At 55.6% G+C, this 14186-nt stretch overlaps 2 protein-coding genes across 3 annotated transcripts in view; one reads left to right on the top strand and one right to left on the bottom strand.

Annotated features, from left to right (window-relative positions):
* CNTNAP1 (contactin associated protein 1) overlaps positions 1-12013 on the bottom strand; it is a 19862-nt gene extending 7849 nt beyond the window's left edge. The window contains exons 1-19 of the mRNA XM_006156063.3: positions 11746-12013; positions 10791-10892; positions 10509-10702; positions 9919-10066; positions 9633-9836; positions 8716-8900; positions 8074-8217; positions 7174-7435; positions 6012-6161; positions 5572-5743; positions 4005-4111; positions 3737-3856; positions 3212-3415; positions 2904-3060; positions 2694-2821; positions 2225-2410; positions 1520-1741; positions 1059-1298; positions 1-195 (exon numbers count right to left, since the gene is read on the bottom strand). Coding sequence (XP_006156125.1) covers positions 1-195; positions 1059-1298; positions 1520-1741; positions 2225-2410; positions 2694-2821; positions 2904-3060; positions 3212-3415; positions 3737-3856; positions 4005-4111; positions 5572-5743; positions 6012-6161; positions 7174-7435; positions 8074-8217; positions 8716-8900; positions 9633-9836; positions 9919-10066; positions 10509-10702; positions 10791-10892; positions 11746-11809 — 3184 coding nt within the window. The 5' untranslated portion in view covers positions 11810-12013. The remainder of the gene's footprint in view (positions 196-1058; positions 1299-1519; positions 1742-2224; positions 2411-2693; positions 2822-2903; positions 3061-3211; positions 3416-3736; positions 3857-4004; positions 4112-5571; positions 5744-6011; positions 6162-7173; positions 7436-8073; positions 8218-8715; positions 8901-9632; positions 9837-9918; positions 10067-10508; positions 10703-10790; positions 10893-11745) is intronic.
* A 160-nt stretch (positions 12014-12173) lies between these two features.
* The window catches only part of CCR10 (C-C motif chemokine receptor 10), a 2680-nt gene continuing 667 nt past the window's right edge, over positions 12174-14186 (top strand). Inside the window, exons 1-3 of one of the 2 annotated variants that reach the window (XR_003550625.1) lie at positions 12174-12301; positions 12417-12516; positions 13377-13462. Coding sequence is in view for 1 of the 2 variants with exons in the window: in XM_027774790.1 (XP_027630591.1) it covers positions 12654-12677; positions 13377-14186 (834 nt within the window). In the remaining variant the exon portion in view is untranslated. Of the gene's footprint in view, positions 12302-12416; positions 12517-12652; positions 12678-13376 lie in introns of those variants that run through there. The other variant, XM_027774790.1, reaches the window with a different exon arrangement.

The following is a 14186-nucleotide window of genomic DNA, read 5'->3' as shown; positions in this document are numbered from 1 at the left end:
GGTAGTCAGGCAGCCGGTACCCGGGGCCGTGGTAGCCAGGCACATAGCCGGGAGTGTCGTAGCCGGGGACATAGCCGGGCTCGTAGCCCGGCACCGGCCGACTGAGCATGTGCGAGAACTCCCGGGCGGCGGAGCGCAGGGCCGACTGCAGGTTGTAGCGCATCCAGGTGCCCGGCTCAAAGAAGCCGCCGATGTCTGAGGGCAGACGCAGTGAGGTCAGGGCGCCCGCTCCTCATTCCCAAATTCTGAGGATTTATACACACGCACACCCCAAGACGCGATTCCATTCCTGCCACCACCACAGCCCTTCATTTACTTCTGAGTCCCCCTGAGCCCTTCTGTCACAGACAGAATCTTGCAGCCATGTCACCTAAGCCAACCCCTCCCTTTTACCAGTGGGGATTAGGGATGTAGTGACTTGCCTAAGGACACACAGTAAATGGAGAGCCAAGGTCAGAAGTGCGATATCCTGACCCCATTCAGCACACTTGCTACTGCTCACACTTCCGAGCCTAGACCACAGGTCTTCCTTTGGTCCCTAAGTCCCTGGTTCTCTAGAGTGCCAGACTCCTCCCACCAGTAACCCACCTGCCCACGCATCCCGCTAGGCCAGCCTTAGGGAGGATGCAGTCTGGGTGTATGTGCAGAATCTTGTTATGGTGACAGTCAAGGCTTGCCTTAACCAAGACCCAGGTTGTAGACATGTTTTAGGAGTGCAGCAACCGCCAACCAGGAAACGGCATAGAAGGGCATCGTGCAGCCTAAGGTCTGTACGCACGCGCAGGGGGCAACCTGTTACCTTGGTGATGACGGGACGACAGGGCAGTTATCTTGATGCCTTTGAGTTCTTCTAGCACCAGCTAGCTGTACCATGGCTTCCTCATCCTACTTAATGCCTTTGGAGTCACCCAGCATCTTCCGCTCAGAGCTCAGAGCTCAGAGCTCAGGAACCCAGGGGCGACTCTCATTTTCCCTAAAGCTGACTTCACACCCTCTTTCTTACCCTGCCCTCCCCATATCCCATGGCTCTCTGCCCCTCCACAACCTGCAGCACTGACCGTGGTTGCAGTATGGCCCGTCGAAAGCCGTGAGATCACAGTCACATGTGTAGTAGCTGTAGCGCTCCACGCAGCGGCCTCCATGGAAGCAGGGGAACCGGGGGTGGGCGCAGTGGCCCGTGCAGTTGGGTGAGGTGCCCTCAGAGGCATTGGCACGGCCCTCCAGGTTCAGAGTCACCCCATTCAGACGCATGGCCCTCAAGCAACCCACAAAGGGGCGCCTCTTAAGCTCCGCAGATCCTGGGAAGGGTAGGCAGATCAGAAAATAGATGTGGTGCCAGAGACAAAGGTAAGTACTGTGGCCGGGGAGGGAGCCCAGGGGACTAGGAGATGGAGTAGCATATCAGGGGCATATCGGGAAAGGTGGGGCCGAGGACAGCAGGTTCCTGGAAACAGAGAGAGTGACCGGGAGAGGTGGGAGATGAAGGAGGTTTCAGACCTGCCTCTGGGTGGCCGCTCACCAACGAAGAGGGGCTGGTCGTACTCCAGCCAGATGTAGGTCTGCAGGGGCATAGGCCGCAGCACCCAGGGCCGGTGGTCCACTCGGAGCCGGGCCTGCTTCACGTTGATTTCAGCTCGGACCAGGTGCCACTCGTCATCGTTGAACTCAAAGTCATCTGAGTGGACTGTCAGATTCTCATCCCCATTCCCCACATCGAAGGCAAAAACCACATCCCTGGATGCTGGACAGTGTGATAGGAGGTGCGGGGAGAAAAAGACTCAGACCTCCAAGAGCCTTCGCAGATTCCCTGCCCTCTATGACCACTCTTCCTCACCTCTCGGGAGCTCCTTGAATAAATATCCTTCTAATTTGTCCACACCCTGGGACTCTTAGTCTCTCCCTGAACCTCAGGTTCCTGGAGCAGTTTCTCAGTCCCACCCCTGGCCAGAGCTTAGCTAGTCAGACAGGGAGAGACCTCAGGGGTCCAGGCTCCTATTGGGAGCAAGAGACCTAGGGCTTAGAAAGGTCAGGTGTGTGCCCCAGGTCACGTGGCTAGCCACCAAGACAGAGTGAGGTCTAGAGTACAGCGTTCCCTACGTCCCCTTCCATACTGCCTCTCCAACGCACTTCTGCCCTGGTCTCTTACCCCAGCCTTCACCTACCCCACATGTCCCCAGAGATCTACTCCATCCACCCGGGTCCCTCCCAGAGTTCGCCTGCTCACTGTTGAGTTCCACCCGCACGTAAGGTCGGCGCCACTGGCAGTAGGGGCCCCCCATATTCTCTAGGAAGACCCCCGAGGGAGCCGAGGTCCTGAAGTAGAAGGAGACGTCAAGGCTGTGGTTGGCGCGGATTGGCGGAAAGCGTAGTGTGGTCCCAGTGTGGAAGGAGATGGTGTTCCAGGAATTTCCTACAAAACCAGAGTAAGGAGAGCTTGTTAGTGAGGTTGGAGGGTGGAGGAGTAAAGGAGCCTCTGAGGGGACAGGGAATGTAGAGTGGAGGGGGAGAGTTAGGGGAAACCAAAGAGGGGGAACAGGAAAGGAGCAAGGAGCGTGTGAAGATGAAGGTCACATCACAGCCAGAGCTGGGCTCTGGCAATGTGTCCTAGAGACTGCCGGTGGGTCAGGTGGCCTGACTTTTGGAAACTGGAGAGCCATCCTGGGGAGGGTATGCAAAAAGGGTCTGCCACTCACGATCGCCATAGCAGCGCAGAGGCCTCAGGAAGAACTGGGCCTCCGAAGTGGAGCGGTTCGTATCCCCCACCACCACCTGAGTGACAGGCAGATGGTCCACAAAGGTGAGCAGTCCCTTGTCGGTTCTCCTGCAGGCCAGGATGCAGTGGCTCAGCCCCTCTGCCAAGCCTCCCTTGCATCCTGAAACCCATGTCCCTCTGGCCCGCTCACCACTGGGGCTGGTCGGCATCGCAGTTGCAGTGCAGGGCGGGGTCCACACAGCTGCGGTCCAGGCCACAGGCACAGCGCTGGATCCCGGGCTGCGAGCCTCCCCAGTAGAAGTGTTGCTCCTCATTTCGGCCGATCCAAAAGCTGTAGGGGTAACCTCCTGGGAAAGAGATGCAGGCAGCTTCCAGGTCCTGCCTTCCATTAAATCCTCTAGGCCAGGGTCCAGCTGCGTCCTCTGGCTTCCTTCTTCCAAACCCCCACTGGCCACTCCTCCAACTCCTCCTCCTTGCCCTCTCTGGCCCCAGCCTAACCTGCAGTGTTGAGCAGCCGGGAATTGTAGCAAGAGAACTCAATCCATTGTTCGCAATGCTGGGAGGCATTGGCCAGGGCACTGACTTCCTCCCACGATGCATTCCAGTACTGGACAGCCCCCAGGAATGGCCGTTCCATGCTGGAACCTGTCACCCGAGTTGTCCACAGCCTGTCGTGCCGTACCACTGTCCATGCTCGGTTCTCTAGGGGAGGGGCAGGGACGGAGTTTTGACTGGAGATGGGCATTCTCTACCCATCTTCCTCCCACCTCCACCACCATTGCTGTAACTCAGAGCCAATATACATGGCCAGCTCTGGGTCCTTGCATTGTAGGCTGGAGGTGAGACAACTAGGATGGATGGGAAGCTGGAATTTATCTACAAGGCTAGGTTACAGATTCCTAAGTGTCCCCCCACACACACACCTCCATCACAGTTTACTCTTACTGGTCCCCACCCGCCATACAATCTCTCTCTGTTTTGCCTTGTCAGCTGCCCACAGCCCCCACCATTAGAGCCACTTACCTCGGATATCACAGTACACTACAAAGGGCTTCAGGGGGCCACTGCCATCAGGATCAATGGTGAAGTTTCCAGACATTTTCCCACTGAGCCGATAAGCTTCACAGGATTCCTTATACAAAGCTGGTAGGAGGTAGGGTGGGGAAGAGGCGGTTACAGGGTCAAAGGGCTAGAAGACACAAGCCCACCATCTCCAGCAACTTCATGATCCCAGCAACCTTCTCCTGACCAACCCTATCCCTCACTCTCTCCGAGGTCCCATCTGGCTTACGTTGGTGACAGGTCTCCCCTTTATAGCCTGTCAGTTCACAGTAGCAGATGAAGTCATCCCAAGACTGGTAGCAGCGTCCATCATGCTCACACATGTTAGGGCTGCACCTAAGGAAGAAGTTGGCACAAGGGAGAGGGCCTTACTGGGAGCTTGAGAGTGGGGTCTGACCCCCATGAGCTTTACTCACAGCTCCTTGGAGCACCAAAACCCAGGAAGACACATCCTGCCTAACTAGCCCGTTACGGAGCCCAGATAAAGGGGCTTGAGACTCTAGAAGTACTATCCTTTCTTCCCTAAAAGAGAAAAAAATGCCTTATTGTGCCCCCCATTAAAAAGGGGGGGCAGTAGGTGGTTCATGGTGGTTGAGGCTCTGGGCTCCTACATGGCCAACTGCAGTTCCTAGACCTGGAAGCTTGCTTTCTCACGTTCTCTCTCTCTCTCTCCTCTCTTTCTCTCTCTCTCTCTCTCTCTCTCTCCCTCTCCCCATCTCTCTCTGGTCACATTAAAAATAAATGAATAGGGCCAGCAGGTGGTGTAGTGGTTAAGGTGCTGGACTCCCACATGGCCAACCCCAGTTCAAGTCCCAGACCTGGTGCCTTGTTTTCTCACTTTCTCATTTTCTTTCTCTCTCTGTCTCTCTGGTGAGCACGTATGCCCTATAGAAAAAATGTTTTGGGACCAGCAGTTAGCGTAATGGCTATGCCGCTGGACTCCCACGTAATCAACCACGGTTTGCATCCTAGACCCGGTGGCTTAAAACTCACGCCAGGCACGTGTGCGTGTGTGCCCAAGATCCCAAGACGAGAATAGAGGAGAAGGGACTGCGGCGTGGTCATCCGCCCTGGGGTGTGATTTCTCGCTTTCTGTCTCTCTGTCTCTCTCTGTCCATCTGGCGAGCACATGCGCCCTATACCAAAACCTCTCAAAAAAAAAAGTTTTAAATAATAATAAATGAAATTAAATAAATAATTCAAATAAGTAAGTAAATAAAATTGGATGGATAATTCTTTAAAAACAAAACAAAACAAAAACCTCGAAGACCAAAAGTGGATGCTTTGGGGCTGGCAGATGGCATGGTGGTTAAAGGCGCTGAGCTTCACATGGTCAACCGTGGTTTGAGTCCTAGACCTGGCAGACTGCTTTCTCACTTTCCTGCTTTCTTTCTCTCTGTCTCTATCTGGTCAAATTAAAAGAATAACAATAAAAAAAAAAAAAGCGAATGCCTCATTTTCATACTGATCATGTGTCCCTTTAAGGAAGAACTAGGAGATGAGAGGTTAAGTGAGGGACTAAAAATCTGAGACAAGGTATCAACATGGTGGTTAAGGCACTGGACTCCCACATGGTCAACTGCAGTTCAAGTCCTGGACCTGGCAGCTTGCTTTCTTACTTTCCCTTTCTCTCTCTCTGGTCAAATTTAAAAAATAATATTAAATTAATTAAATTAATAATTCTTTTGAAAATGCTGAGACAAGGACAGAGATCATTGAGATAGGCCGCTCCCACTGGGCAACTATAGAAGTTTTTGTAGGGTCTCTTCTTGTTAGGGAGAGGGGCTTGTGAATACCTATCAGTGATGCCACATGTGTCAAATAGGACCTCCGCATAGTGTCCAAGCCGCCGGAATTCCACCAGAGTCAGGTTGACCAGTTGACCATCCACCTTGAGAAGCTCCATACAGCCATGGAATGCAGTTTGGTTGGAGTGGCAGCCCCATCGACTGGCTGGCTTGGGACAACCTGGAGCAACCATCCCTGTGAGACCCTTCCCAGGGGAGACTCCAGAAACCCTCCCCTAGGGAGATGCCAAGGGATAACCAGATATAAAGGAAAAAAGGAGTCTAGAACCAAAGTGTAGGCCACAGCAGTGACCTTTAACTAACCCAAGACCCCAAAGGGGAAAAGAGGACTTGATCCCTACAAAACATTCCTATGGCTCCCTCTGGGTGGACTAATATGGGGCCTTCCCACCCAGCTACAGGGGTCTGGCCAGGTTGGCCTCACTTACCCCCAAAGAAATATGAAGTCCCTGTACGGATCAGCAGTGGGTAGGAGACTCTGACCTCTGCTCCCTCCACATCGTCAATGCTGATGACTGCATGGTTTTCCTGTGCCACAAAATTCACCTCATGCCAAAAGCCGTCATTCAGGCGGAACCCTGGGCAAGAAAGGAGGAGGGTGCTGGGGAAGCAGTAACTAGGAGAGAAATGTCTTGAGTAGGGAAGCAGCAACCCCTCTCTGTGTCCCAATAGCAGCTTTTCTTTTCTTTTTTTTTTTTTTGGAGAGGTTTTTCCCATAGGGCTAGTTCACTCAGCCAGAAAGACAAAGAGACGCTCACTGGAGAGACAGAGAGATAGAAAGAGATAAATCACCTCCAAGGGAGGATGGCGACAGTGCAACCCCTTCTCCTCCATTGTCTTCTCGGGATCAGGGACACACACGCACATGCCCCCAGCATGAATTTAAGCCACCACGCAGGACGCAAACCACAGTCAACTACATGACAGTCCAGTGACATAGACATTACGCCAACTGCTGGTCCCCCCAATAGCAGCTTTTTTTTTTAAGAGAATTCTGCCATAGGGTGCATGGGCTCACTAGAGAGAGGGAAAGTGAGAAATCACGGGAAAGGGGGGATGGGGGTGTGTGACCGAGTGGCAATCCTTTCTCAGTTCTCCTCCTGGGATCATGGACAAGCACGCACATGCACCTGACATGATTTTCAATCCACCAGATCCAGGACTGGAACCGAGTTTGGCCATATGGGAGTCCAGCGACATAACCACTATGCCATCTGCTGGTTCCAGCCCATGGCAGCTTCTGATATCCACATTTTTACACTTCTTACACCGAGTGGTGACATCTCTGAAAGTCTGTCTCCACCCATAATCCCAGCAACAGATACAGAGTCTGCAAAATCATAAATGAGTAACAGACATCTCTAGGGGTTCCTAGGCTGAGAATACCAGGGCTCCTTAGCCATGAGGCTTCTCCCAGAACCTTCAGCCCACCAGATCTGCTCCTCTGCTGCTTCCAGAAACTCCCAACTGTTCCCAGTACACCGGGACCTCCTGCCCTCCTCCCTTCCCTTTCTCTCTCCTCTCCAGCGCAAAGACCTCAGTTCAGGCCCCCCTTCTTTAGTGTGCTGTGCCTTCCCTCCACCCCCTCACCAGCAGCAAACTGAAGCTTCTTGCGGCCGGTCTGCGCGATGGACACGTTGACCTGCCCTTCACTAAGCATCAGCTCCACGTGGCCCAGCCCGTCCCCCAGGCGAGAGAAAAGTAGCAGCCCGGTGAGGTCCCATGTGCGGAAGCGAAAGGAGACCGCGAGGCGGCCTCGGCGCGGGAAACCAGGCACTTGCACGAAGTTGTGAGGGCCTCCGAAGTTGATGGGGTGCGGAATCGGGTCCAGGCAACGGAATGCCACTTTACCCTAAGGGCAAAAGTGGAGACGCCTCAGCACCCCCACGCCCGTGCACCCACCCCTGCTGGAGATTCAGTTTTCCCAGTGATCTAAGAACCTGGACCCAGCACTTCCTCGGTATGGGAGGGGCTGAAATTCCCCCAACCATGATCCTTCTTAACTCCCCCCCACAAAAAACAGGTCCATCTGTTGTGGGGGTGTGGGGAGGGGGGAGCCAGGAGACAATCAAGCCGGCCCTCGGAACTCTCCGCTAGCTGGCTATAGCTGACCTACACTTTGTCCAGGGCGTTGGCTCTTGCAATGTGTAAAGAGGTCTGGCCTCCGCTGCAGGTATTAGCATTAGAGTTTATCAAAAGAGCCCTGGGGTTAAACCCCTAGTCAGCCGGGCTACGCAACGGTAAGACACCTGGTCAGAGGACTCCCTCTCTCTGCGCCCTATTTTCCTACGGATCAGATCGACCGCAGCTTCTTAACTAGGGGGTGCGTGGCTCTTGCACTTCCTGTGAATCCCTGCTCTCCCAGCTGGAGAGTCTGGGAGGGAGGGATCCTCTGTTTTTATCTAATTCTCAAGATCTCTTTCCGCGCCACCTCTTCGCTTTCCAATTGTTTTTTGCGTCCCTTCCTTGCAGAGCCCCTTGCCCACTGGCCTCGAAGGTGATCCGCGAATGGCGCCGCACGGCCAGGTCCGCGATGTTGACCCGGTTGAAGATGACGTTTTCTATACAGCCACGGAAGTTATGCCGATACCCAAGGTTCTTATGCGCGGCACCGACCAGACCGCCGATGAATATCTGCGGAAGACATGGGGAATAAGGTCCCCAGGGCACAGGAGTGCGCCGACTATACACTCTCCCAAGCTCAAGGCCCGGCTTTCTAAGACTTGACACACGCACTTCCCTCGTGTCAGAACCAAAGCAAGGCTTGGATTGGAGCTTTGACTTCACCACAGATTAGCTGCATGCCCACCAGGTCCAGTCCATTAAGCTGTCAGGGATGCTTTATCTGCAGATCCTGGCCAGGGTCTTTAACAACTCCACAGAGTTGCAGGAGCATCCAAGGGGACAATTTTTCTATTTTGCCTGATCCCCACAATCTGTATTTCAGCCCTCACCATTAGTTCTCAGTGGCACCCAGGAGTGCGCACGCTGACAAAACCTTCCTGGAAGCGCAAGACTGCCAAGAGCTGCTACGATATTCAGGAGCTGGAAAGTGAGGTCTTACCTCTGCCAGACAGAAGTATTATCTCACACCCACTCGTCCAGCACCCTACCCAAATGCCCCTCACTCGCCTCATTGTCCAGGTTCAGCCTCTCGAAGTCGCCATTGAGTATGAAGCGCTGCACGTAGCCATCCAGGGTGAGATTTGCGTCTCGGCCATATCGGTCCACCCGTACATGGTGCCAGTGCTGGTCGTTGAGGACGCCACCTGCAGTCACCGTGGTGTGACCAGGCCTTGGCTGGATGGGGCTGCTACCTGAGGATGGGATGGGACAGAGTGAGACCTCTGTTGGGGAGAAGACCAGGGAGCCCAAGCCCCCAAGGAGAGCAGCAGAGGAAGGGCTGCACAGGGCTCCGGGCAGCCAGGGAGGCTGGGCTGGGTGGGTAGAACAAAGGCCCAGAGCTTAGATGGAGCAGTCACCAGTGGGCAGTGTGTTTTGGGGTAATTTACTCTGGGACACTATTTCCTATCTGTAAAACTCAGACCAGAATAGCTGCTTCTGTTCTTTTTTTTAATAATTATTTTATTTAACTTTATTATTATTTAATTTGATGAAAGAAAAACAGAGAAGGAAAGAGAGAAGGCAACCCACCAGGTCCAGGACTACATGGCCATGTGGGAATCCATCACCGCTAACCACCACGCCACCTGCTGGCCCCACTATTTCTGTTTCTTAATGGGAGTATTATGAAAAGTTGAGATACAGAATAACCCCATGTGTGTGTTCACAATGAGGGAACCGAGGCTCAGGGAAAGGCCTTGTCAAGGTCACTCCTGAACATGCTGGTAAGGGGTAGATCTGAGGCTGGACTCCCAGTCTGGTGTTTTCCTAGCACCAAATGCTACAGGAAAAGGGCGCTTTGGTCCAGTGAAGAGCGGAAGATGAGGAGGCATGGGCACAGCTAGGAGAGCAGAGGAAGTGCCAGGAAGGGCATGACAGGAGATCTGTGGGAGTTGGTCCGGATTGCACCTGGGTAGGGAGCTCACCCAGGCTCATGTGCAGCAGCAGGTGCGCCCCCTGCAGCTCAAGCGTCACGTAGTCACCCTGGGCACCCTCAGTGTGCAGCAGGAGCCCATCCTTCTCCTCCGTCTTGAAGCTGAAGGCGAACACGTCCCACAGGCTTTGGCTGACCCCGCGCGGGAAGCGGTAAGAGATGGCATCATCCCCGTCGAAATAGAGTACATCGGACTCTGCCAGAAAAACTGTAGGTGGGTGGGGGAGTGGCCGGACTGCCTGCTCCAGCCCCCTCCTCCTGCCACCTCCCCATCCTACTGTAAGGGCAGCCATAGAGGCCGAGCCTCAGGCCAATCTTGCCACGTGGGTTCCAGGCCAGGGGCACGATGCGGATGTAGCGCGCTGTGAAGTGGTAGTGTAGGTCATGGCGCACCACCGCCGACTCGTTCACGTTCCCGAAGAAGGTCTGTGGGGTGGGAGAGAGTAGTAACCATGTCCCCACCCTCTGCTCCGCTTCTCCACAGTCTCACAGCCTACAGCTTCCACACCCAGCCGGTCTCTTGACTTCTGGAAAGAAAATGCCCCCTGATCTACCGGCCTTCCTGACTTGGCCAGTTTTCCTAGTCTAGAATGTCCTCTCTCCCATCCTATTATTCCTCTATGCTCAAGTCAAATGTCTCCTCCCTTAGGAAGCTCACCCAGATTTTACCCGAGAGTGCATTAACCCCTGTGACCTGATAGTGTCTTGCATACATGGTGAAGTGACAGTCCTGGACTGAGTCCCCAGAGTGGAGCCACTGCTCCTCATCTGTGCCCTTACGACCACCCCCTCCCTTTCCCCTGGCTCATGCGCAACCCAGAGCCTGAGCAGAGAGGCTCCCCAAGTGTGCGCTTGGCGCCCGGAGTACCGCGTTGTGCCCTCGCTGGTAGAACGGCGTCCAGCTGTCCACACGGTCACCATAGAGCAGCATGTAACGTGTGACCCAGTCCCAAGAATTAAAAGAGCCCTGCGTGGCCACTGCCCGGATCCGGTGCTTCTTCATTAAGTCTATCTGGAGCCAGGGATTTGGGTCCCCAATTCGGGGTGACCATCCACTTATGCCTATGAAAGGGGCAAGAGCTTTACCATGGCTACCCCTCTTCCCTACCCCTGGGAGCCCCCCCACTCGGGGTACACAGCCTCCACTCACCATGCAACCTGGCAAAGCGGGGTGCTGTGAAGAGCCCGTAGTAAGAGGAGGCACCTAGCGAGCGTGCATACAGGGGTCCCACCAGCTCCTCGTCACAGCCGTCTGTGGTAGAGAAATGGCATGTTAGTCAGCATTGGCCCCTCCCAGGTCCTTCCAAAGTCAGGGCCCACTGAGCAGCTGAAGCTCCCCCTTTTCTGCCCCCCAGTGGCAGACCCAGCCCTACCTTAAAGCCATCTGTTCAACTAGGGCTACAGCAGCAGCTCCATGCTCAGGGGAGCTGCCTCCTCCTTCTAGGGGAACACCTAGACCAGTCCAACAGGTCTGAGGCCAGACCCCCTTAGCCCAGTACTTGCCCTGGTTTAGCACTGCCCCACCGTCCCTAACCTCAGCATCTTCTTGAACCTCAACCAGCTCCGTCCTTAGCGTCAGTCCCATGCATTAGCCTCCGAAACCCGCACCAATTCCAAACCCAGGCCTCGCTCCCAACCACAGCTAGTCCTAGCACCATCACCAGCTCCATGTCCAGCCTTAGCATCAGTCAGAGTCGCCAACTCCGGCTTGGATCCCACACAGAAAACCCAGTTCCAGCTACAAATCCTAGCCCCCAAAGTCCACCCTCCAGCCCCCGGCGGAACCTTAACCCCTAGACCTGTTCCACGCTATCTCCAACCCTAGCCTCAAACCCAGACACTAGCTCCCGCTTGGATCCCAGCCCTAAATCCCTGCACGCTCCTAGCCCATCCTCGGCTCCCAGCCCAGTCCCGGCTCTCGCGGCTCGGCAGCCTCGGAGCTGCATTGCGGAGCGCGGGGGAGAGGCTGGAAAAGATGAGAGCGAGCAGGCGCGCGCTGGCTGGGAAAAACCCGAGACCACCCAGCCGCAATGCGGTGCGGGACCCGCCCTGCAGGCTCCGGACTCCAGGGCCCAACCCCGCCTGCCTCAGAGCCCTGCACCTACAGTAGCCCCAGCCTCGGGCTCCAGAGACCGCGGTGAGCAGGATGCAGAAGAGCCGGAGACGCATTATGCAGGGCTGACGGTCCCCGGCGGCCGCCTCCCTGTGTCCGGCTCGGGCTAGGGCTCCAGTTCCGGTTCAGGCTCTCCGCTGTCCTCCTGGGGCAACTGACCGCTGTCTCTCCTCCTTACTCACCCCTCCCTCTCTCCTTTCTCCCTCAACCCCTTTCTCTTTCTCTCTCTGCTCTCTCTCTCTCTGTCGTTCCTGGTTCTCCGCTTGCCTCTCTCGCTCCTCTTCTTTCTCCCCTCTCTCTTCTCACCTCCCCCCTTCCCCAGCCTCTCTCTCCTGGCACGCGCCGTTTTCCCGGACCCCGCGCAAGCGCGCGCCTCAGCCCTGCTGCGAAAGGGCGGGGTAGAGCCTCCAGCCACCGGGAAATACCCAGAGTACCCGAGGCTGCCAGCTACTGGGGCTGCAGGGGTGACCAAAAAGAGGCAGGGGCTGGAGGGTTCTGAAAATCCAAGGAAAGGGAAGAGGCAGGGGTGCCAAGAGATGGGATGAAGGGTAAGTAAAGGAATTGAACATTTTCTGAAGGCAAATTGTGCTCCAGGCACAGTACTGGGCACACTCTTAATATGGTTGAATTCAGCCTTTTTATTTACCTCATTCCACTTTGCAGATGAAAAAGCTGAGGCTCAGAGAGGTGGAAAAACATACCGAAGACTACACAGCCAGCTAGTAAATGATGATATTCCAAAGACATCCTTTTTCCAGGCCGGGTAAAGAGAAATTCTTTTGAAATGGGGAATGAAAAAATGAGCCCACAGACCCTAATCTCCGCCCCTTCCTTCCTGTTCCACTAGTTGTTTAACTTCTACCCCCTGCGGCTATACCTCAGAAACCTGTGTAGCCAGAGATGGGGACTGAGCCCACAGAGCAGGTGGGAGTGGGGGCAATGGATTCTCCACTGGGCAACAAGTCTCTGCCACCCTCTGATGCTTTGCAGGATGTCTGGAGTTAGATGGGGCTGGGTGTGGGACAGCCACTAGGGCTGAAGGGAAGTGCAGAGAACCTGAGCCCCAAGCCTTGATACCCTTTGGCATGCATGTCCAGTACTAGAGGTCTGGTAGACAAGAGTGAAGAAGAGAAAGGAGACCAACAGAGACCCACTCCGGACCTAGCTTTGGGTCCTGGGTCCAGGTTCGAAGAAAAGCCTGAGTGTCCGTCTAGCAGAGGGAGATGCAAAGAGAACGCAAACTCAATAATTTATTAATAATATACACGCTTGGCCTGTGGGGAGCGGGGAGCGGAGGTACTTCACATCCATTATCTTCCATATTTCAAACAATCCTCACAGCAAACCTTGCCAAGGGGGCCGATCAGGATCTCTGAGAAAGAGCAAGTGGTTCGTTCAAGGTCACCCAGGAAGCTGGATGCAGAGGCAGGAGGGGTGCAAGGGAAGCCAAGGCCTGGCTGTTGAGGGTGTCCTAGGAAGAGTCTGGAGAAGAGTTTGGTCTTTTCCCTGGGCACTGTTACACCTGGTCACACTGGAGCTCGCAGCTTGTGGGAGGCATTGTGGAGGGGGAGGTGTGTGGAAAGATGTCTCATCAGGTCCCTCCTCTCATTTTGATCTCCCCAGGTCTCCTGGGGCCCCTTCTCCGGGGATGATGAGGAGGCATACTCAGCGGAGCCGCTCCCAGAGGTCTGCTACAAGACGGATGTTCAGGCCTTCAGTCGGGCATTCCAGCCCAGTGTTTCCCTGACAGTGGCGGCGCTGGGTCTGGCAGGCAATGGTCTGGTCCTGGCCACTCACCTGGCAGCCCGACGTACTGCCCGCTCGCCCACCTCTGCCCACCTGCTCCAGCTGGCCCTGGCCGATCTCCTGTTGGCATTCACCCTGCCCTTTGCCGCAGCGGGGGCCCTTCAGGGCTGGAGTCTAGGAAATGCCACCTGCCGCGCCATCTCGGGCCTCTACTCGGCCTCCTTCCACGCCGGCTTCCTCTTCCTGGCCTGTATCAGCGCCGACCGCTACGTGGCCATTGCTCGGGCACTCCCACCGGGGCCTCGGCCATCCATGCCTGGCCGGGCACACTTGGTCTCTGTCGTCGTGTGGCTGCTGTCACTGGTCCTAGCGTTGCCCGCGCTCCTCTTCAGCCAGGACGGGCAGCGGGAAGGCAAGCGGCACTGTCGCCTCGTCTTCCCTGAGAGCCTCACGCAGACGGTGAAAGGGGCGAGCGCCATGGGGCAGGTGGTGCTGGGCTTCGCGCTGCCGCTGGGCGTCATGGCAGCCTGCTACGCGCTCCTGGGCCGCACACTGCTGGCCGCCAGGGGGCCCGAGCGCCGGCGCGCGCTGCGCGTCGTGGTGGCGCTGGTGGCGGCCTTCGTGGTGCTGCAGATGCCCTACAGCCTCGCCCTGCTGCTGGATACCGCCGGACCTACGGCCGCGCCC

This window comes from Tupaia chinensis, unplaced genomic scaffold, assembly GCF_000334495.1.
Source record: "Tupaia chinensis unplaced genomic scaffold, TupChi_1.0 Scaffold000477_2, whole genome shotgun sequence".
NCBI lineage: Eukaryota > Metazoa > Chordata > Mammalia > Scandentia > Tupaiidae > Tupaia > Tupaia belangeri.
The sequence above is the reverse complement of the archived record's forward strand: the minus strand, read 5'-3'. Positions and strand labels throughout refer to the sequence as shown.